We start from the raw sequence: 21,935 nt of genomic DNA on the forward strand, positions 1-21,935 counted from the left end.
AAATCAGTCTTTGGAAAGAAAAAGAACAAGAAAGCAGGTGAGTCTAGCAGTCAAAAGAGCGAAGGAAGCAACCTTGGAAATCTTGGAGACGATACATTCCACAAAGAAACCGAATTAGAGTACGAGTACAATTCAGAATATGAAGAAGGAAGCGACATAGAAGGCGAACGGGCTGCCAACATGGCTAACATCGATGAAGTTCCCATGGGTGAATGGAAGAAAAGGATTCGTGACGACACCGGCCCGGGACTTGTGCAACCCACGATTCCCGCAACTGCCACCTTTGAACTTAAGGGCCACATACTTGCTCAACTTAAAGAAATCCCATTCTACGGGAAGGATCATGAAGACACATACAAGCACCTAGACGAGGTCACCGATATAGCCGATTACTTTAATGTTCCGAATGTAGCTCGCGACACTGTTTTGCTTCGTATGCTACCAGTCACATTCAAGGGAGCCTAGAAAGATTGGCTGAAATCACTCCCTCCAGGTTCCATCACTACTTGGACTAAAATGAAAGAAGAATTCATAGATCAGTTTTGCCCTCCATCAAAGATAGCCAAATTGAAGAAAGTCATTGCCAATTTTGAACAACAAGCTGGGGAATCACTTTATGAAGCATGGGAAAGATACAAGGGTTTACTAAGGAATTGCCCACATCATGATCTAAACAGCCAACAAGAAGTCCCCATTTTCTATGATGGAGTAAATGTAACAACCAAGCAACTCCTTGACTCGCAAGGACCACTCACAAAGAAACCACCCCCAGTGATAAAGGCTTTAATTGAAGAATTCTCTAAGCACTCTAGAGAATATCAAAACCCAAGGAATGACATGACTAGAGGGGCGGTGAATTCTATTACGGATGACATGGCGGCAATGATGGCAAAATTGGAAAGCATGGACCGAAGAATGACTAAGATGGACCAATCCATCCATGCCATTAGAGTGGGATGTGAAAATTGTAGAGGACCCCACCTTACTAAAGATTGTGACCTTGATGAGAACGGGAACTGGAAAGTGCAAGTGTGCTATTTAAGTGGTGATAGGTATGATGACAATTAGCGAAAACCCAAGAAATAATGGCTACCATATGAAGAGTATAAAAAGACAAGGGAGGAAAAATATAAGCAAAAAGATAGAGGCTTTTATCAAAAGGAGGAACCGGTTTATGAAAAGAAATCAGATTTGGAAGATATGCTTACAAGATTCGTAGCCGCGTCCGAGAAAAGACATAGTGATACCGATGCTGCAATCAAAGATCAACAAAATATGTTGAGAGAACACCAAATTATGACGAAAGATCAACAAGCTCTGCTTAGAAATCAACAAGCATCCATTCTCAACATAGAAAAGCAGCTGGGCCAACTTGCACAACAAGTAAACGAGAGACGACCGGGTGGACTTCCTAGTAATACCGAAAGTAATCCAAAAGGTGCATATATAAATATCATGACGACTAGGAGTGAGAAGATTATAACTCATCTGGCCCCTATTCAACAAGAATATCCTAACCTGGTGCAAGAGGAGGAAGCAGAAAATGAAGAATCACAAATACCCGATCCGACTCGCCGAGTCGACCTTACGGACTCGACGAGTCCCCCAACCGAACAGAACAGAAACCCTCCTGTGAAGCCATATCAGCCTCCACTGCCATATCCAGCCCGAGCTAGACAAGAAAAGAATGAAGCTGACTACCAGAAGTTCCTGGAACACATAAAGGCTCTTCAAATTAATATGCCATTCATAGAGGCGGTTGCACAAATGCCCAAATATGCAAAATTTCTCAAGGAGCTTCTAACGAATAGAAAAAAGATGGAAGAAGTGAAGAAAGTGGTACTAAATGAGAACTGTTCAGCTGCCATGTTGAATAAGCTACCTAAGAAGAAGGGTGATCCAGGAAGCTTAACCTTGCCTTGTTAATTCGGGAACTTAGCTACCATTTATGCATTGGCAGATTTGGGGGCAAATGTCATGTCGTACTCATTCTTCAAGAAGTTAGATCCTTCGGAGCCAAGGCCCATTCAGATGGCAATTCACCTAGCAAATAAAACGATCATGTTCCCAAGGGGAATATGCGAAGATTTATTGGTGAAGGTTGATAAGTTCGTTTCCCCCGCGAACTTCATAGTATTAGACATGGAAATAACCGACATAAAAGGAATTAGCCCAGCTTATTGTTCTCACAAGATTAACTTAGAAGATGGAGCTAAAGCTGTAGTACAACGCCAAAGAAGACTTAACCCGAACATGCAAGAAGTTGTGAAAAAGGAGGTGGTTAAACTACTAGATGCCGGAATCATTTACTCAATCTCCGATAGCCCATGGGTGAGTCCGGTGCAAGTGGTACCAAAGAAAGGAGGAATGACAGTGGTGGCCAATGAAAATAACGAGTTAATTCCAACAAGAACAGTAACCGGGTGGCGTGTTTGCATTGACCACAGAAAATTAAATGATGCCACATGCAAGGATCACTTTCCATTGCCATTCATAGATCAAATGCTCGAAAGGCTCTCCGGTCATCTATATTATTGTTTTCTCGATGGCTTTTCGGGATATTTTCAAATTCCAATCGACCCACAAGACCAAGAGAAGACCACTTTTACGTGCCCGAGTGGAACATTCGCATATAGACGCATGCCTTTTGGGTTATGCAATGCACCGGCTACTTTCCAAAGGTGCATGATGGCCATTTTCCACGATATGATTGAGAAGTTTATGGAGGTTTTTATGGATGATTTCTCGGTGTTCGGGTCATCTTTTGACGATTGCTTATCTAATTTGGACTTGATGCTAGCTAGATGTGAGAAGACAAACCTTGTCCTTAATTGGGAAAAGTGTCATTTCATGGTGAAGGAAGGAATTGTATTGGGTCACAAAGTTTCAAAGAATGGGATAGAAGTGGATAGAGCAAAAGTGGACACAATAGCTAAGTTACCCCCTCCAACAAATTGAATTACTAATTTAATTAGCTAATTACAAGTCTTATTTAATCCGAATAATTAAACTAGGAAATTCATTAGTTTAGTCACTTGATCACTGCTTAAATTAATTTGTTTCCTAAGGATTTGTAATAGCGGATGTGAATCAAATCACTTTAGTCGGTAACCAATAACAATTAATCCATTGCATTGCCATAAAATTAACCATAGGAGTAAATGAATCGAACCTAAAAAGAAAACCCTTTTGATTATTGAATTTAGTTGATTTTTACTTGCTGTTAGTTAAGTGTTAGTTAAGTTTCAGTTAAGTTTCTAGTCTTGCAAAACTAGAGAAAACCCTTCCATTTTACTAAATTGTTTTAGATAATTCTAGTAGTTAGATTAATTTCTGTTCCCTGAGTTCGATACCCTGCTTGCTAATTTATACCACCAATTGACAGGTCCACTGCCTTTTGTGTATCAAATTCATAATTAAAAGTAGGATAAAACCCGTGTATTTTTATACACATCACAAAAGATGAAAAATGTGGTGACATGTGATGAGATGCACCAGAATCCAATATCCACAAGGATGAAGGAATACCTGACGTGTTGGATGAAGACATACCTGAATGAGAAATGGAAGCTGACATGGAAGCTGACGTGGCAGTTGAATTGGCAGCTATGAATTGTCTGAACTGCTCAACAATCTGTGGATCCACGGCTGATGGTGGTGTGAAATCTGTTTCATTCTCAACTGAAGGTGTAGCAATAACGTATTGTGGTGACCTAAAATATGGAAATGAGGGACGTGACTGTCTAGAAGACATGTTCTGTTGTGAAGCCTAAGACTGTGTAGGTGATCTCATTGTTGTTGCTGCTGGTTTCCCTTATTTGTCAGCAAAGGACAATTTGCCTTCCAATGGTTCTTCTTTCTACGGAAAGCACACTCATCAAATGCAACTTTAGGACGATTCTGGTTTGAAGAATGAGGTTGTTGTGGAACAGCAAAAACAACAGGAGTGGCTGTCTTGAGACCTTTGTCAGCATGGGACTTGATACGAGTTTCTTCAACAATAAACTCGTGAACAATTGAATCAACAGTGGGAAGAGGTGTGCGATGCAAGATTGATCCGCGCAAGCCTTCAAAATCTGAACGTAATGTCATCAAGAACTGAACCAAACGTTGCTCTTCCCTTCTATCAATATAAGGTTTAAAAGCCTTCAACACATCAGGTTCTGTTAGAGCCAACTGATCCCACAAATCCGACATAGCTGTATAAAATTCCTGGACATTGAGATTGTTCGGTTGGGGGGCTCGAATATCAAACTATAACTAATACTGCTTTGCAAAGTTAGACTGAGTATACAGCCTAGCCAGGTGATCCCAAACCTCCTTTGATGTGTCATACTTCGCCAATTGAATACCAATAGACTGGATAACAGAATTATTGATCCAAGTAATGATCTTGGAGTTATCAGTCTCCCATGAATCCAGTAAGGTTGCATAATTATTAGCCTTCTCGTCTGTTGGTTTCTTATTGTCACCTGTAACAATCCCCCACATAGTCTTGCCTCGCAATAAATTTTTCATAACATAACTCCAATAGACATAGTTTTTGCCATCGAGTTGAATACTATTGGACTGAAGAGAATCATATCTTGGGGTCATATTTCAATATCAGTCAAACAGTAAATACGAGTAGCAGTAGAAATAATCAAGATCTCGAAATCAACAAAACCAACAGACAAAACGAAACCCTCGAAACCGACGAAACGAACAAATCAAATCAAACTGAATACAAAAACGAGCAAAAAACCATACCCAAAATTGCGATGAACAGTAACGTGAACAATGCGATGAACAGTGTCGTTAACAGTACCGATGAACAGTAACTCGCCCCCCAAAACGAAAGTACAGACGATCAACCGAGCTCTGATACCATGTAAACGAAAGTACAAACTAACAAAATATAGAACGGTTAGGATTTCATATTATTATCAAATGAGAAGTACAAATACAATGAAAGGGAAAGACATAATATATAGAGAAGCTAATTAGGGTTTCCTAGCTAAAATGCCCAATCATAAAGCCCAATACAAGATAAAGCCCAAAATCTTATTAGGCTAACAGACACAATCAATTCTTGAAAAACTCCATGTGTAACAACTTTACCACCTATCCCAAACTTTATTGCGGTTGAAACACCAAATTTTGTGAGGGTCCCACGTATATCAGATGCCATTATAGATGAAGCATCCAACTCATGTTTTGGAATTAGTATCTTTACAGATGATTTCACCATTTCAACATCTGGTGGATTCTCAACCTTACAAAACAGCAGAATCAGTTTTAAACTGAGTTTTATGTTTTTTGTAGTTAAAAAGTATGAAAAAAAACTAATAGTTATTGTGATTGCCAACTGCAAACAGCCCCTAAGTTCTATTTATTTAGTAAATCACATAGGTTTTTGGTTTTAATTTGGAACAACTTAAAAACCAAAAACCTAAGGTAAAATACTAACTCACTTAATTAGTAGTATTTGGAACTTTGAAACTCACTTGATGAAGTTAGAAAGAAAAGCATGAAACATCAAAAGAACTAGAATTTGGAATGATAAATAAATATATACAATGACATAGTTAATAAGTATGAAGGATTGAAAATCTACTCTAATAAATGAATTTTTTTTGTCACCTGTCACATTTTCATTCAATTTGCTAAATGTCATTTTGTGGTTATTTTAAATTAATTTTTTTCCACATCTCATTTTATGAGTTTTTCTATTTTATAAAATTCTATATAATATTTTAATGTAATAATTACAATAAATGGATATCAATTTAATTAATGAACTTACCTTTTAATTTCAAAATTCCTAAAATTAAAAATTATTAGTTTCTTTTGTTTATTTATTTAAATTATTTATTTAAATTTAAAAGATAAAAATATTTTAATTATAATAATTCATTATTTTTTTTTATTTTCTTATAAATTCGAAGTTCTCAAATATTTAGACCTTTATATTTAACTTTTTTATAAATTAACCCATGTAATACATGGGTCTCATAACTAGTGTGTACAAATAAAATATTTTAAAAAGTGATATGACGTTTTAAGCATCATGTTCAAATTTTGATGGCAAATTGGATCCTAGTTCCCAGATAAGATTTTAGTGGATAATAAGAATAGAGAAAGTTAAAGTAATTCATTAATGGAACATGATAAGATTGCAAGAAATATAAGGCTGGAGGGAGTGGTGCTACCGAAACCGCACTCCCTTTACTGCTACATATGCGTCACCTCACTTTTTACCACACAAGTGTGGTTTCTTGCCACACCAAGGGAGTGGTGTCACACTTTTAGTTTCTAAAATTTTTGTTTTTTTAACTATTTTAATTTTATAAAACTTCTTTTTTAATAAAAAAAACATAATTTTTCATTACTTTAAAATTAAAAAAACATTACATTGAAAATTCAAAAAACATTACATTGCATTACGAAAAAAAACACACATGACATTAAAATAATCCTAGAAACTTAAAAAAACACAAATAAAATAACTAAAGCATACTACATAAAGTCGTTCTCCGAGAACTCGTCTTCCGAGTCATCCGGTGGATCCAAATTAAAGTTAATGTGTTGAATCTCGTAAATGTGTTCCACCAAGTCATTGTGAAGATTATGAAATGTTTCAGTGCAACGTATCTCTGCTCTCCTGTTCATATACTCTTCGCCACTAATTTCTATTGGTTGTGTCTCTGGTATGGTTTCTTCCTCGTCAAACGCACATATCGCTCTTCCTTCGTCTTCACTAATCATGTTATGCAATATGAGACATGTATACATGATTTCTTAAAGTTTTTCCTCGCCTAAATTAATTGCTAGTTTTTTCAATATGAACCACCGTTTCTTCAGAGCTCCAAAAGCACGCTCAACATCCTTCCTAGCTCTTTCTTGAGCTCTCTTGAATTTTTTTCCGTCTAGAACTATGTGGACATGTAAACGATTTAACAAACACAGCATACTCAGGATAGATTCCATCGACCAGATAATAACCATACTTATATGGCGTTTCACGCACTTCAAAAGAAGAATCTGGTACAAATCCATCATATATGTTGTTAAATATAGGTGAACGATTAAGAACGTTGATGTTGTTAATCGAACCAGGAGAACCAAAAAAAGCATGCCAAATCCACAGATCTTGTGATGCAACTGCTTCAAGTATGACCGTTGGGTGACCATATCACCTCGGGTAAATTGCCCATGATATGACGTAGGGCAATTTTCCCATGCCCAATGGAGACAATCTAAACTTCCTAGCATTCCAGGAAACCCATGCACACTAGCATGATGAGCTTGCAATTGTAAGATGTCATTACGTGTAGGCTTACGTAAATATTTTGGACCATAAAAATTAATCATAGTTTTGCAGAAATAGTGGAGACTGTCTCGTGCGGTCCTAGCCAGTGTTACAAAAATCGGATTACTCGGCCGAGTACTCGGAATCGGGCATCTACTGAGGCGAGTAGTGTCGACTCGGCCAAAAAAATCGGATATAGTCAAAGTCGGTCAAAACTCGGTCAACCTCGCTCCAACTCGGTATTACTCGGGATACTCGGTCAACAAGTCAAACTCGGTCAATAAATTCAAAGACGGTCAACGAGGGCAAAATTTGACAACCCAATAAAACTTATTTTTGACTTTTAAAAAAATAACCCTAAAACCCAAAAAACAAGCGGCATTCCCAAATTGGTTCCCCCATCTTTTCTACGACCTGATCCTCTCTCGTCTTTCTCTTCTACTGGCGAATCGTGATACCAGGGCACCAGGCTACCAGCGAATAGCGATACCAGGCAATGAATATCGATGTTGTGTTCCTGACTTCCTCTCTTCCTGAGTCGTGATTGATTTCTTCCTGAGTCGTGAATCGCGATCGAGGTTCTTTCTCTCCTACTCTCACTGTATGTCGCTGTGTTGATGATTTGATTTCTTCTTCAAGAACTCGTTTTTTTTGTATTTAAGTTTGTATATCTATCCCTGTTTCTCATTTTTCCTGTTTCTTCAAGAACTCGATTTTGGATTTCTATATCTCTACTTTTACAATGTTAATCTATCTCGATGTGGATTTCCGATTTCTTCATCAAGAACTCCCACAATGTCCTACTGTTAATGTATTTCATCTATCTCGTTGTGTATTAGTGTATTACATCAAGAACTCTGTCCCTGTTTCTCATTTTTACCTTAAGATTTTCGGTTTGTGTGTATCAGTGTACTTATTTCGTGATTTCTTTACTGTTATGGTGTGTATGTATTTAGTATTTTAGTGTATTTCGTGATTTCTTTTCAAGTGGCAGGTGATATGTTATATGTATTTGATTGTCTCTGTTTCAGAATTCAGATTTCACAGTTTGTATGTATTTTTTTTCCTGTTTTCTGTGTACAAGACTTATATTAGTTGTATATTATTCTGTTTTATCACTTTCTGTGTAATAGAATAATAGAGTGATCAATGTATCATAGTATGTAATATGATTGTATGTTATTTTGTTTTATCACTTTGTTTGACAATATGATATTATTCTGTTTTCTGAAACAATGCGTGTGTTTTAGACTCACTAACTCACTTTGTGTTAGATAGATTTCTAACTCCACAACAACCCCGTCTACGAGATCAACTGCAGCTCAAGAGAATCTTAAACGCAAATCAATGATCCTGGATGGGAATATGCATTGTGTGTGAATCCTAAGAAACTGGAGCGAGTGAAATGCGTTTTATGTAATAAAGAGATGGACGGGGGAATCAATAGACTAAAACAACATATTGAACAAATTAAGGGAAATGTTTCTTCATGCCCAAAGGCCACAAAAAATGACCAAATAAAATGTAGAGATGCTCTTCTTGATAACCGAAATAAAAAGAAGGGGAAGGTAGATGAAAATTAGTCTTTAAGAGCACAAGTGAATATTAGAAGTAGTGAGAATGAAACCATTACCATCGATGATGATTTGATGGAAGATTCATTTGGCTCTATGAAGGCTAAACGTTCTTTTGGGCCTATGGATCGGTTTCCAAACACTATCAACCCCCAATATGTTTCAAACATGGGAAAGAGCAAACAAGAAAATATGTCAAATGCTATTCGTAAGGAACACATGATTCGTGTGAAAGAATATATTTGTAGATGGGCCTATGAATGTGCCATTCCTTTTCATGCCTTTGAAAAGGATAGCTTCAAAATTATGTTGGAGGCGGTTGGCATCAACGAACAAATCGGAGCTACATCAACGAACAAATCGAAGCTACATTGGAAGAATTTGTGTCGGGGGATGAGGAAGAATTAAATGAAGATGTTGAATATGAATCGGATGGAGTTAACATCAACGAACAAATCGGAGCTACATTGGAAGAGGAAGATTAAATGATTAATCTAAATATATAATATTAAAGAATGGTGTCTATTTTTGAAACAATTTAACATTTAAAAATGTATCTTTTGTTGATATTTCACCTAATTTTGTAATGAATTTACATTAACTAATATTTTAAATTATGATCTTTGACATGTATAATTTCCTTTAAAATATTTTTCTACATGATTTACCGTATCCAAGTACTCCCCGAGTAATCCGAGTACTCGCTACTCCCCCCTCGGCCGAGTAGGTACCGAGTAGCGAGTTCTCCAACCTTGGTCCTAGCAGACATCCTAAAACTCTCGTCTACCGCATCAGGCGTAATGTCATATGCTAACTGACGAAGTGCAACCGTGCATTTTTGTAAGGGAGTGAAACTGGGTGTACCTCTAGCATCGTAGCGTTGTTGAAAAAAACTGAAATCCCTCGTTACATCTTCAACTATACGTTCGTATAAACGTTTGAACATTCTGAAGCGCCTACGAAAATAGTACCTTGATAAGTGGCATTCTCTTGAAAATAGTCTTGTACCAAACGTTGGTTGGCTTCTTCACGATTTCTAAAAATATATCTTCGTGTTCTCCGTTGAGAACTTTCAGGTGCGTTATTGCATAAAACATCATATGTTTGTTCCGCCATTTGAGCACACGCAACAGCGGCATCAAAAATAACTTGAAATTCTTCAGAAGATGAAGAAGATGACATTTTTGAGAGAGATTGACGAATTTTTTTAATAAATTAGAGAGAGAAGGGTGTTTTTTGTTTGAAAAAAAAATGAAGTGTATGTAGTATTTTATAGGAAAGAAAGAAAAAAGTACAGAAAAAAAAATTAAACGGTCAAATTTTTGACCGTTCAAAGATTCCCTCCTCAACCAATCAAATTGCACGGCGAGAAATGGCCACACTGTGGCTTAAACCGCAGGAGACCGCGGTCAGCGGGCGGTGTGCGCGGCTGAGGTGGCAAAACCGCGGCCACTCCCTGCAGCCTAAGTAGGTATCAAAGCAAGGAATGTTTCCGACACCCTTGGTATAAATAGGAAAGTGATTATCTTATTGGTCGGAAATGAAAATAAAGAATTCAAGTATGAATGACAATAAGGGAGTGATGAGATAAACTTATGGATTGGATCATTGGAAATTAGAATGCCTCATAGCCAGATGAGAATTGAACTAGTTTAAGAAAATTGGATAAATGGACAAAAATTGAAGATTTTTTAAAGAAAATTAAAATTCCATTAAACCAAATTAAAAGTAAACTACGAAAAATGAAAATAAAAATTACATTAAAAAACTTTAAAAACATAAAATTAAAAATAACGTTATGCTTAAATTAAAAATTACATTAAAACCTACAAACTATAAATCATTGTACTTGTCTTTCATCTTGCGTTGGAGCATGCTGAAAAGTTCGAGAGTTGATCGAGGGGAAGATCCGGATGAAGCGGTGTTTTTCTCATTTTCAAATCGTTGATTGACTAACCCAAATACGATCGGTTGACCCGACTAATACCTCAACATATAAAAAAGATTTTCTTCGAGTGTCCGAGTAGGTTTCAATTGTAAGGTGTTCAAAATATTCAGAATCGCAAAACTGAAGCTAATATATATCCCAAATTCAGTGGTTTGTAGGAATTGTTGGCTTAAGGGGGAGAGACGTAACAACAATGAAGATTAATGTACATGATTTGCGGGTGAAGACGATTTAGATATGGTCAAGATGTACTTATCCTTTAGCCAGACATTTGGTATAAAAATATATTATATGTTTTTTTGCATTATTACACTTTATTAGCAAACTAACAGATACTACCATTAACGTATTTGATGATATGAACAGTTGGTATAAAACACTCTAAAATAAAATTAATCTAGACTCGATTCTCATTTGATTCAATTTTAAAATGTTATCATATTTTTTTAAAATTGTTGTATAAAATTCATCAGTAACGACACCTATCGAGATTTCATCAATATTTAATATTGATATCAAGTTACAACTATAGAGGGAGTCTTCTATAGTAATGAGATTTGATAAAAATAATAAATCATTGGTATATATCTAAAAAATTAAGTTAATAAATATGATATGAAACACATAAATGAAAAGTATAAATGAATGAGGCATAAATATAAGCATTGTATAATAATAATATAATAAAAAGATATTTTACGGCTGCTAAAAAGTTTATATCTATATTTTTGTAACAAAAGTGATCAAGTTTTCGGTTAGAGAGTCGGAAGCATCTAGATGCCACGGCCTTATTCTATCCGCACCCTAGCTATAAATACTCGAGTGAATCATTTGCAGTTTCCATATCTAATCGCCAAGTGCAGATCAACGATTGCTTGTAAAGGATTATCGTTACAGTTAGGAACCGCGAAAATCAATCAAAATGAGGTATGAATTCTGTCCGCTTTCTGTTTTCCTTTTTAAATTACTATAAACTGCTAAATGATGCACTCGATTTGATGAATAAATTTCGTTAGAATTGATTTCTTCTCTCCGCATTAAGTGAAACGAAACTGTAGAATTACTCTGAATTTGATGATTCGATTCATCAAGCGATCGCACATTAGTGTAAATTGAGCAGGTTGTTATGGATTGACGATTTTTCGGTGATTTTTTTTTTCAAATTTAGTTTGGTTCAGCAATCTACGTAGATCCGTCGATAAATTGATGTGTGTATGTTACGGTTTTTCATGATATTATTCGTAACTAACGGACTGGAGGAATTCGACCAGTCATGATCATACATGCACGCTTGTTTATAGTAACGGATTTTTTTAATTCTGTTATTAAAGATATAGTAGCAGTTTATAATTCTGGTGTGATTTTAAAGTTCTATTGTTAACTTCGTATGTGTTATTCTGTTCCAATCGCTAAGCCACTCATGTTTGCTTCCGATTACGATTTTCGTAGCTCTATTGATAATTTTGGAGAAGTAATAATATATGTCTCCAATTTTAGGGTCTTAGTACCATTACAACTTGTGTTCTTTTGTTCTGATCGGATCTGCAGTGTTCATAGTTGTAATCCATGCAAGCTCGTTTACAAAAAAAAAAAAAAAAAATGGTAATTTGTAAGTTATTAGCCTTTATAATCTGGTTCTGTTTCTATGTGTTTATTAGCCGACATCCTACCTTGAAGTGGGCCCAGAGGGCTGATGTGCTTTTCATCACCATTGACCTGCCTGATGCCAAAAATGTGAAGCTTAAGTTGGAGCCTGAGGGTAAATTCTACTTCTCTGCAACTGCTGGAGCTGAGAATTTACCTTATGAAATTGACATCAACCTTCATGACAAGGTGGACGTGGATGTAAGTGAATAAGTGTTTTACTTTTACAAATTACATGTTTTATCTGTTTAAACCAAAAGCAAAATGATAATTAATCGAATAAAATTACAGAAAAGCAAGGCAAGCGTTGGACCAAGAACTATTGTTTACCTTATAAAGAAGGAAGAAAGCAAATGGTGGAACAGGCTTTTGAAGGAAGAGGGAAAAACTCCAATGTTTGTGAAATGTGATTGGGACAAATGGCTAGATGAAGATGAACAGGAGGATAAGGGTTAGTCATAACTTTCTATTTTGTGTTATTTTTCATTTCTCTAACTAAATTCCAAATATTCTAATGTTGTCTTTGATTATATATACAGTTGGAGGTGATATGGACTTTGGTGACATTGATTTCTCCGTAAGTATACCAAAAACAACTGATTCATTTCAATTTCTTTCAAGAGTCTTAACATTTTGATGATTATATCATTTGTGATGCAGAAACTTAACATGGGAGGTGGTGGAGAGTTTGATGAAGATGATAGTGACACAGAAGAAGAAATCAACAAGGAAGAAGAAGAAGAAGCAATTGAGAAGAAGATGGAAACTGCAACTGCACTACCTGTTAGCAATGGAGTTGAGGCAACAGCTTGAGCTATTATCATAGGATTTGGTTAGCATTTTAATCCAACTGTTTTGGTTTAAATTTGATGCATTACTTCTAGTAGTGTTATTCACTCACTCTATCTAGCAAATTACCTTGAAACATAAATGAAGATTGTACAATCTTTTACTACTTGCAATGATGAAAAAAAAATCCAAACAAAATGTTTAAATGAAGAACAACCAGAAAGTAACAATTTAAACATCTCAAACAGAATCTACATTAACTTTTCATGGCTTTATATTCTCTGGTAGTGCCATGGATGGTAGGTCAGGAGAAGGGCGCAAAGTGCATACCATCTCCTTTGTTTTCCCAAAATACACCTGAAATTGTCATCATGATTAGTATCATGAACCATGGTTGGGTTTAATTGATGGGCAAAATTGGAATTTTACCTGGTCAAGTTGATTCCTGAGCTTTCCTTCCAACTCTTCTATCATCTTACCCATATTGCATAGATGACCATCTTCAACAGGAAGGTCTGCTTTCATCTATTCAACAAAAGATTAAAAGAAATAAGAACATACTTCACGCATTTTACCAATATAGACAATTTACTTTATTTTTTAACCTATAATAACAATATTACCTGTCTCCTTATTGATCCTGACAAATTGAATGTTCCAGATTCATCACTATTTGTAGTGAGTGAGAGCATTATGGTACTTGTTAAACAGTAGTTAGCATTTCCTTCCTGTTCTGGGCCCACCTGGATAACATGTATAGCTTCCCAACCACCTTCGTTCAGATACCCTCTTTTACCATGTGCATCTTTTGATCCATCTGAGTAGGTAGTAACAAATTTTGCATAATAGTTCATGTGAGATGAAAGATGGAGTAATTAATTTGAACAAAATTTGGAACCTTTTTTAATTAAAAAGCATGCGACAAAGCCTTGTTTGTCATCTTCTTCCCACAAATAGACTGATGAAATACCACCTTCGTAATACCTGACAATAGATTAGACACAAATATGTAAAGTTGGGTAAAAGGAATAAACAATGATTTAAGGGATTAGATTTTTAAAAAGGTGAGGTGAGTAGTGAGTAGTGAGTAGTGAGTAGAGTAAAGGACCTCACTGGTCACGATATATAGTAAAAATGTCATTTGCTTCGATTTCAAGTTTCCTCAATTCAGCAGATGGAAGCATCCCGTCTTCCAATGAAGGATGGTATTTGTTTGACCAAGGTGACCTGCATAGTTAATAAGATGTGAGATTCAAAACTCAAAAGGGAGTAGCAAACAAAATATGATGATTGATGAGGAATAGGATACCTGTAAGAATCAGCATCTCTGTTGTACTCGCATAAGATGAACTCTTTCTCATTTTCCCCATCACGTAGGACCTGTTTTGCATAGTAACAAGACCGATTGAGATTGATTGACTACATACATCCATCATCCATGAACATTCTTATATTAGTTTAATTATTATGTTAAAAATGAGATTGGGTGCACATCGGCAAGTGTTCTATTTAGTCTCTGTAATTGCACTGTTTATTATCCTCTCTATAAAGAAGTCAACGCGAACAACTCGGGCGGGGCGCCACCAACTCTAATCTAACCCACCCAAAATGCTATAACTTAAAAGAATGAAAAAACACAGAATAGCAGATTTACGCATGCAAATCCACCGGAGATCGGGACAGATCATCAATGGAATGAACACAGAAAGTTAGGGTTTAAATGAATTTGTCAACAAACCAAACCTTAAGAGGCTGATCAACTTGAGAGAGTAGATCGGAGGAGTGGCCGGGCAAGAGGCTGAGGAGGGCGGTGAGAGCCGTCTCTGTGTGTTTTGGAGGCATCCTTCTCATCAATCCCATTGCTGCTTCCATTAGAACCGAGGACAACTCAACTCAACAAAATTAATCGTTTTGATCTAAAACTCAAACTTTCCCTCTCAGGACAGGGTAGGATCAGGACAAAGAATAAAAATAGGTTGGTGTGTATAATCTGGCTATCATTTGAATTTTTAATTGGGTACTTATTTGTAAATTATCAAATGGTCCCTGGCTACTCCTCCTTCACTTTTTACTCCTTTAATATATATATATATATATATATATATATATATATATATATATATATATATATATATATATATATATATATATATATATTTTTCTTTTTCGAAAATAAAATATTTTTATTACAAATTTGGTTATATAATATATAACTCCGCATATATTTATCATTTTTGTTATAAGATTCAATAAAAAGCATCTAATCTAAGTTTGAATACATTATTAAAAATTACAGAAATAATTGTTGAGACTTGATACACTTTTTTTTTTTTTTTTTAAATAGATTTTTCAAATGTTTTCATCGTGAATTTGTAATGGCCGAAAAAACACACAATGATAGGATTGTAGTCTCTAGATTAGCTATATTCAATATACAATATGGTTTCTATGCGAAGAAAACTTGTTTTTAACAATTCTTTTTTCCATCATATAGTAGTGTCCTTTTGGTATTCTATGAAAAGTATAGTGTCCAGTTTATAAGAAAATTTATGAAGTTGTTGAATGCTAGTGTTTGTTACTTCTTCTATATGTATCATGTGTCATAGAGAATTTAGTGTATGGTGTTTGGTGATGATTGGAAACCAAACCCACTACATGATGATGTTGATTGCTTGCTTGCTTTCAAAGAGATCCAACCTTCAATCTAATTTTTATTTTGTTCATACTATTTTCAACTAATACAGTTGCATAAAATATAATTGACTTTACATAGGGTTTTTTTTTAATTATTATTATATACTTGCAAAATATACTTTAAAACTCTTCTCTCGTATGTTCATGTTTCCCCATTAAATTAAAATAGTTGAACAGAGTATAAAATTGTGCATTCCCGTCGACTTGAAGTCTATATATAATAGTTCTAATTTTGTGTATTTAGTAAATTATAAACTCTATTCGGATCATTTTACTAGTGTTAACTTTTTTCTTCTGACAAATTATTAAAGTTCTATTACATTAATCATGTGCTATCAATTATTTTGGGAAAAAGTAGCATAAATTCGAAATTGCAATTATAGCCAACACATGAAATTGTCAACCAAACATGTTCTATGATTCCACTTTAGTCTTGCTAAACAAAAAAGGATCCAAAAACACTTCTTCGCCAATTTTGTAGTACCGTTTAATTTTCACGTTTAGTTTCAATTTACTTATATAAAATAAATAACATAAACTGTTCGTATGTTTTATAAAAAATTGTAAGTTTGGTTTATGATTTTAAAATATTTGAAGATTTTCCACTTTTGTTGCATAATGATTAATGATAGGAATATATAGAGTTACATCTTACAGAAGTGCCCTTATGCTATACAAACATATATAAATGGCACATAAGTGTATAAATCTAACACCTTCGTACTTGGAATATGAGGATCTCGAATGTTCGAACTATCTCTAAAATCTAAGAATAGTTGCATTGATAGACCTCAGGGCTGTCCCAAAACGATTTGAGGTCCGAAGCAAAATAATAAATGGGGCCTTGCACGATAGATATATAGATATAATATTTTTTTTTGGTAAATGACGGTAGCACCTCGCAAAATTTTATTAATCAGAAAAAAAAATTACAATTGCAAGCTGGGGACTCAACACATATAAAAAGGAAAAAAGCTTCGGGACAAAACAAATAAGTCAAACAACCTAAAATTATTAATACAATGCAACAAAATAAAAAGGTTATAACATGCTTTGAACCCTATTACATACACATAACAAAGAAAAATTACAAAAATTTACATTTACAAGCTTTTTTTAGAAGCAAAGTTATCATAAATAGTATCAAGGTCAATTTTGTCCAACATGTCTTTTTTGATGCATAACATAGTCAAACAATTCAATCTTTCTTGTGACATAGAAATCTCAAATAGCTTTTCAATAACTTTAATTTGAAAAATTTCTTCCCATTGATGCTATAGTAACATTCATAATTAATAATATTCGATATGCAATGAAAACATTTGGATAATAATCTTTAATTTTAACAAACTCTAGAATTTCAACAGTGGACATAAAACGTTTGACAAAGTCATTTGCAATATTTTAAGTTCAGAAACCAAATAGTTTGAATCTACATCACACAAGTTATTATGAGAAAACTGTTTTGTGAAATGAGTACAACTTTTTTTAAGTTCAATGTCTCCAATGGCTTTAACTTTTTTGAATCATATAAATCCAAAAATATTTTCAAAAACCGCTAATTGCTCAAAGATACTCTTTAATGAAACAATTGTCACATCAACAACAACCACAAAATATTCAATTCTAAATGATTCTTCAGATACCTGTAATTCTTGTGTATTATTATTTTCATCTAATTGTCTCTTTCTAGTAATTTAACGTCTTCTTGAAAATGTAGGTTCGACATCCATATCAATTGTTATGGTTTCATTATCTAAACTAAGGGCAAATCTTTCATTTCTATATTTCTCAAAAAACGACATTATACTTTTTAATTGATTTTTTTTTTTGAAACGACAAACGTTTTAACTAGAAGTCTACTTACAATATTTCAGTGAGTATCCCGCGTTCAAGCTCCTTTATAGGGCAAACTCAATCCTCATAGGGATTTCCAAGGAAAAATTCTCCACGTGTGGTATCACAAAAGGTAATTTAAAGGAATCGAACTCCCAACCTCATGCCCTACATGTGTATAAAACTCATCAACCTAGCTAGGCTGGATATCACTTGCTTTTAATTGATTAATGATGACATCAATACACATAGATTTGGTTTGAAACTTTTTACTTTCCATATTAATAACAAATAAAATGTCATACCAAATGACTATTCCAAGTAGAAATTCATAACTTTCTATGGCACTAACTAACCTTTATGCTTTACTTTTTGATTTAGCAAATATACTCCTAAAAAATTACTATTATTGTCTTGATTAAACTTCTCGTTAGACCCCCAAAAAGCCAAATTGTATTTGGATAAATAATTCACGACAACACTTAGGGACTGTTTGAAACTCGTCTGACCGGTCTGAGTCAACGATTTCAGCTGACTCGGTCAGACAGGAATCTGTTTGATGTGGGCTGATTCGGTCAGCATGTCTGGCTGAATTGGCTGAGTTGGTCAGCTTCCAAGACCCATCTGACTGGCAAAAAAGACCTCACTACCCCCGATCTATTCTTCCCTATCGTGACCTAAAAGAAAAACGGCAACGACATCTTCCAGGTTCTTGTCGGCAGCTTGCAAGATCGCCATCCCAATCACCGATCTATACTTCCCCTTACGTCCGTCCACACAGATACGTTGTTTCCCTCCTCTGTTCAAATCGAAGTTCGATTTTGACTTTATTTAGTCAAAACTCCATCTTCTTGGCCGATGATTGAGCCCCTTACTGTTGCTAATTGAATTAATGGGTCGGTCCCCTCTAAATACTAGAATGGTAATGCTTTAATTGAATTAATGTTAGGTTACAGCCCCTTATCATGAATCGTCCCTATATGTGTATATGTGCTTCAAATATTCAAATAAAAAAACCACTATGCTTGGTATGTTATGTAATATGTCAAACTTTCATTAAGAATCTTTCCCCTTTTCCCATACATAATCTGAATCCTTTTTGTTGTAATGTTATGAAAACTGAAATTGTGTATGAATAATCTCTGAAATCTGAAATTGTGTGTAATGTATGTAATAGATTATGAAATCAGATTTTTTTTCTTTGTATAAGCTATTAAATCTGATTTTTTTTGCTTGTATAAGCTATGAAATCAGATTTTTTTTTGTATGATGTTATTGTCTAATGTTATGAAATCTCAAATTGTATATGTATAAGCTATGAAATCAGAATTTTTTTCTATGTATAAGCTATGTAATTGGTAGAAAATTGTTGACTTTGATTTAGCTATTACTATTTAGGATTATGTTGATCTCATTGGTAGAAAATTGTTTTATGTTTAGATATTTATGTTAGCTTGTTATTTATGTTTTAGGATGTTGGTTTGGAACGAAAGTGAGGACAAAACTTTTCTTGATGCATGTATTCATGAATTAACCACTAATGGTCGTGAGGGTTCTGGGCTTAAGGCTAGTTCATGGAAGATAGTACGCGAAAAATTGATGAACGAACACGGTAAAGAGGTTGATCAGAAGCAAATGAGAAACCACTTTGACTACTACAAATCAAAGTATGTTGCTTGGGTGAAACTGAAAAACAAAACCGGCAATATATATGACCCTATAAAAAATAAATTTAACCTGACCGATGAACAATGGAAGGAAGAGGGGAAGGTAATATTTTTATAACAAATACTATTATAATTATTTTTATAAAAAATACTAATATTTATAAAAATTGTAAACAACTGAACAAGTTCGTGTTGTCATTGAAAACTAAACCCCTGTTGTTTCCTGGTCTTTGCACCCAACTATTTGAAGGGTCGACCTCAACCGGCTTTCTTTTACTTGTGTTTTATTGGTTGAGGTCAAACCGACGCAGGCTAATCAGAATTCATAGAATTAGAGATAACAATTCAAGCGGGTATGCGTATACGCAAGATTTGATGTATGGAGACCCTACACAATGTTTCGATATGATGCGTCTTACACAAGAGGCATTTGCTTTATTATGCAACCACTTTACCCAAAAAAATTGGTTGCAAGCTAGTAGGACAATAAACATTGAAGAGAAGATGGCTATATTCTTACATGTTATAGGACATAATGAACGTTTTCGCGCGGTTAAGGGAAGATTTCAACACTCCACACAAACGATTCATCAATGTTTTCATGAGGTCCTAACATCAATGATGTGTTTTGCAAAAGAAATTATAGTACCAACAACTCCTAATCCAACAAGACATAACTCGGAACTACATAGACGGTTAAAAAATATTTTTTCCGGAGCAATAGGTGCACTCGTTATAGAGGAAGAGGAAAAGGAGAATGTTTTCAAAATGTAATAGGAATTTGTGATTTTGATATGATATTCACCTTTGTTTGGGCTGGATGGGAGAGTATAGCACATGATTCAAGAGTTTTGAAAGAAGTTGCATTCAATTCGACTTCTGGATTTCCATTTCCTCCACCAGGTTTGTAATCTTTATATAATTTTTATTATCTATCTTCTTTATATAATATGTGTCATTATATAATATGTGTCACATTCATTTGCAGATAAATATTACCTTTGTGATGCCGCATATACAAACACTCGTGGGTTTATGGCTCCATACCGCAATACTAGGTATTGCTTAGCCGATTTTCGAAGAGGCAGACCTTTAACTAGAGAAGAAAGGTTCAATTATGCTCATGCACAACTTAGAAATGTTATTGAGCGTGCTTATGGTGTTTTGAAGGCGAGATTCCCAATCTTAAAACAAATGGCTCTTTATCCTTTTATAGTGCAAAGAGACATAGTCATTGTTTGTGTCGCGGTCCATAATTTTATAAGGAAATACAATATAGAAGATGACTTGTTTAGAAATTTTGAGGAGGACACTACGGTTACTCCTGACGTCCAAAGTGGGGGAATTGATAGAGAAAACATACAAGGCATAGAATGGGGTCCAGAAGCCGTTGAATATATGCGTGTTTTCCGTGATCAGATTGCAAATCAACTACTTTCACCTACTTTACGTTAAATTATTATGTTATTTTGAATTTCATTATGTTTTTATTTGGATATTAAATGATTTATGTTTAATTTACATTTTGTATGACATTTTTTATTTGTGTGTAATTTACATTTTGTATGACAATATGTATGTTTTTATAATTATTCAGCAACTTAATCCATCACTATATATAACAGAAGGGTAAAATAGTCATTTTTCATCACTCAGCACATTCAGTCAGATGTACAATCAAACAACAAGATTTCTTACTCAGTCAGGATTTCTTACCCAAACAGACCTTTCCCAGTCAGCACTTTCTCAGTCAACAATTATCAAACGGGGCCTTCTCTTATTCAAACTTGTCTCCAATGTTTTTTTTCTATTATATATTTTTGTTGTAAGTTCTTATCAATAGTTTCATTCTTACCCAATCTTACTCTTAAGTCGTTCCAAAATCGCAAACATAAAATATGTTGAGCACTATTTTTATATTCATAAAGTCTTTCGAAAAGGTGTTTCCAATTATTAAATATATTATTTGCCAATGAAATTTGATTTATTATTATTAATAGGTTTAAACAATTTACAACAAAAACAATAAACTTTATTTACTTGTTTAGAATAAATTAACCATTTACGATCTTAGTTGTTTCACCATTACTTCGATTTCTAGTATAAGCACTATAAAAAAAATGTCTAGATAAACAATCGTTAGGAAACACAAGATTTAAATCTCTAGTTGGTCCTGTTCAACTAAAAATTCCTATAATTTATTGTCAATATTATACCAATTACTTGGATCATAAATATTTAATCGGATTCTTGTTGTTGTCTTTTTCCTCCCAGCGCCCTAGATGTAGATCGCATCTTCTTCCTCAATTTAGACCGGCAAAAACCTGATTTTTGTAAAGACATTTGATCCCTACCCTTTTTGTACTCGACCCTTGGCTATTATGATGCATTTTCCGCTCTCGTTTGAGCCATATAATCGAGAGAAACAATGTAGAAAAAAGAAGCTATCGGTTAGGTTTTTTTATTTACTTTTTAAAGAGACTTCTAATCTT

At 34.5% G+C, this 21,935-nt stretch overlaps 3 protein-coding genes and 1 non-coding gene across 4 annotated transcripts; 2 read left to right on the top strand and 2 right to left on the bottom strand.

Moving 5' to 3' along the window:
• Positions 1–564: 564 nt before the first annotated feature.
• LOC145141569 (small nucleolar RNA R71) lies at positions 565–671 on the bottom strand. The gene has a single exon (XR_013722764.1). It is a non-coding gene; the product is annotated as a small nucleolar RNA R71 (small nucleolar RNA).
• A 10,889-nt stretch (positions 672–11,560) lies between these two features.
• On the top strand, positions 11,561–13,412 carry LOC145140767 (co-chaperone protein p23-1-like). Its single transcript, XM_079074156.1, has 5 exons — positions 11,561–11,740; positions 12,472–12,658; positions 12,749–12,908; positions 12,997–13,034; positions 13,118–13,412. The coding sequence occupies exons 1-5, from the start codon at positions 11,736–11,738 to the stop codon at positions 13,268–13,270; spliced, it is 543 nt and encodes a 180-aa protein (XP_078930282.1). The 5' UTR covers positions 11,561–11,735; the 3' UTR covers positions 13,271–13,412.
• Positions 13,385–15,240, bottom strand: CPB (Subunits of heterodimeric actin filament capping protein Capz superfamily). The gene is made up of 7 exons (XM_079074155.1): positions 14,990–15,240; positions 14,556–14,626; positions 14,360–14,473; positions 14,145–14,230; positions 13,870–14,063; positions 13,676–13,771; positions 13,385–13,603 (listed from the first exon to the last, which is right to left on the bottom strand). Exons 1-7 carry the CDS (start codon positions 15,116–15,118, stop codon positions 13,511–13,513), a joined length of 783 nt encoding a protein of 260 aa, XP_078930281.1. The 5' UTR covers positions 15,119–15,240; the 3' UTR covers positions 13,385–13,510.
• A 4,997-nt stretch (positions 15,241–20,237) lies between these two features.
• LOC145139415 (uncharacterized) lies at positions 20,238–20,898 on the top strand. Its single transcript, XM_079073245.1, has 2 exons — positions 20,238–20,346; positions 20,432–20,898. The coding sequence occupies exons 1-2, from the start codon at positions 20,238–20,240 to the stop codon at positions 20,896–20,898; spliced, it is 576 nt and encodes a 191-aa protein (XP_078929371.1).
• The last annotated feature ends 1,037 nt before the right edge of the window (positions 20,899–21,935 follow it).

This window comes from Lactuca virosa, chromosome 9 (assembly GCF_052849685.1).
Source record: "Lactuca virosa cultivar CGN04683 chromosome 9, Lactuca_virosa_CGN04683_v6, whole genome shotgun sequence".
Lineage (NCBI taxonomy): Eukaryota > Viridiplantae > Streptophyta > Magnoliopsida > Asterales > Asteraceae > Lactuca > Lactuca virosa.

Bases quoted from the DNA above. Each gene is read 5' to 3' on its own strand.
- LOC145140767 (XM_079074156.1), top strand. The intron at 12,659-12,748 runs GTAAGTGAATAA...ATAAAATTACAG, and splicing joins ATGACAAGGTGGACGTGGAT to AAAAGCAAGGCAAGCGTTGG. The intron at 12,909-12,996 runs GTTAGTCATAAC...TTATATATACAG, and splicing joins AGATGAACAGGAGGATAAGG to TTGGAGGTGATATGGACTTT.
- CPB (XM_079074155.1), bottom strand. From the start codon at position 15,118: ATGGAAGCAGCAATGGGATTGATGAGAAGGATGCCTCCAAAACACACA. The intron at 14,627-14,989 runs GTTTGGTTTGTT...TATGCAAAACAG, and splicing joins AAGTTGATCAGCCTCTTAAG to GTCCTACGTGATGGGGAAAA. The intron at 14,474-14,555 runs GTATCCTATTCC...TTAACTATGCAG, and splicing joins AGAGATGCTGATTCTTACAG to GTCACCTTGGTCAAACAAAT.
- LOC145139415 (XM_079073245.1), top strand. From the start codon at position 20,238: ATGATATTCACCTTTGTTTGGGCTGGATGGGAGAGTATAGCACATGAT. The intron at 20,347-20,431 runs GTTTGTAATCTT...ATTCATTTGCAG, and splicing joins ATTTCCATTTCCTCCACCAG to ATAAATATTACCTTTGTGAT.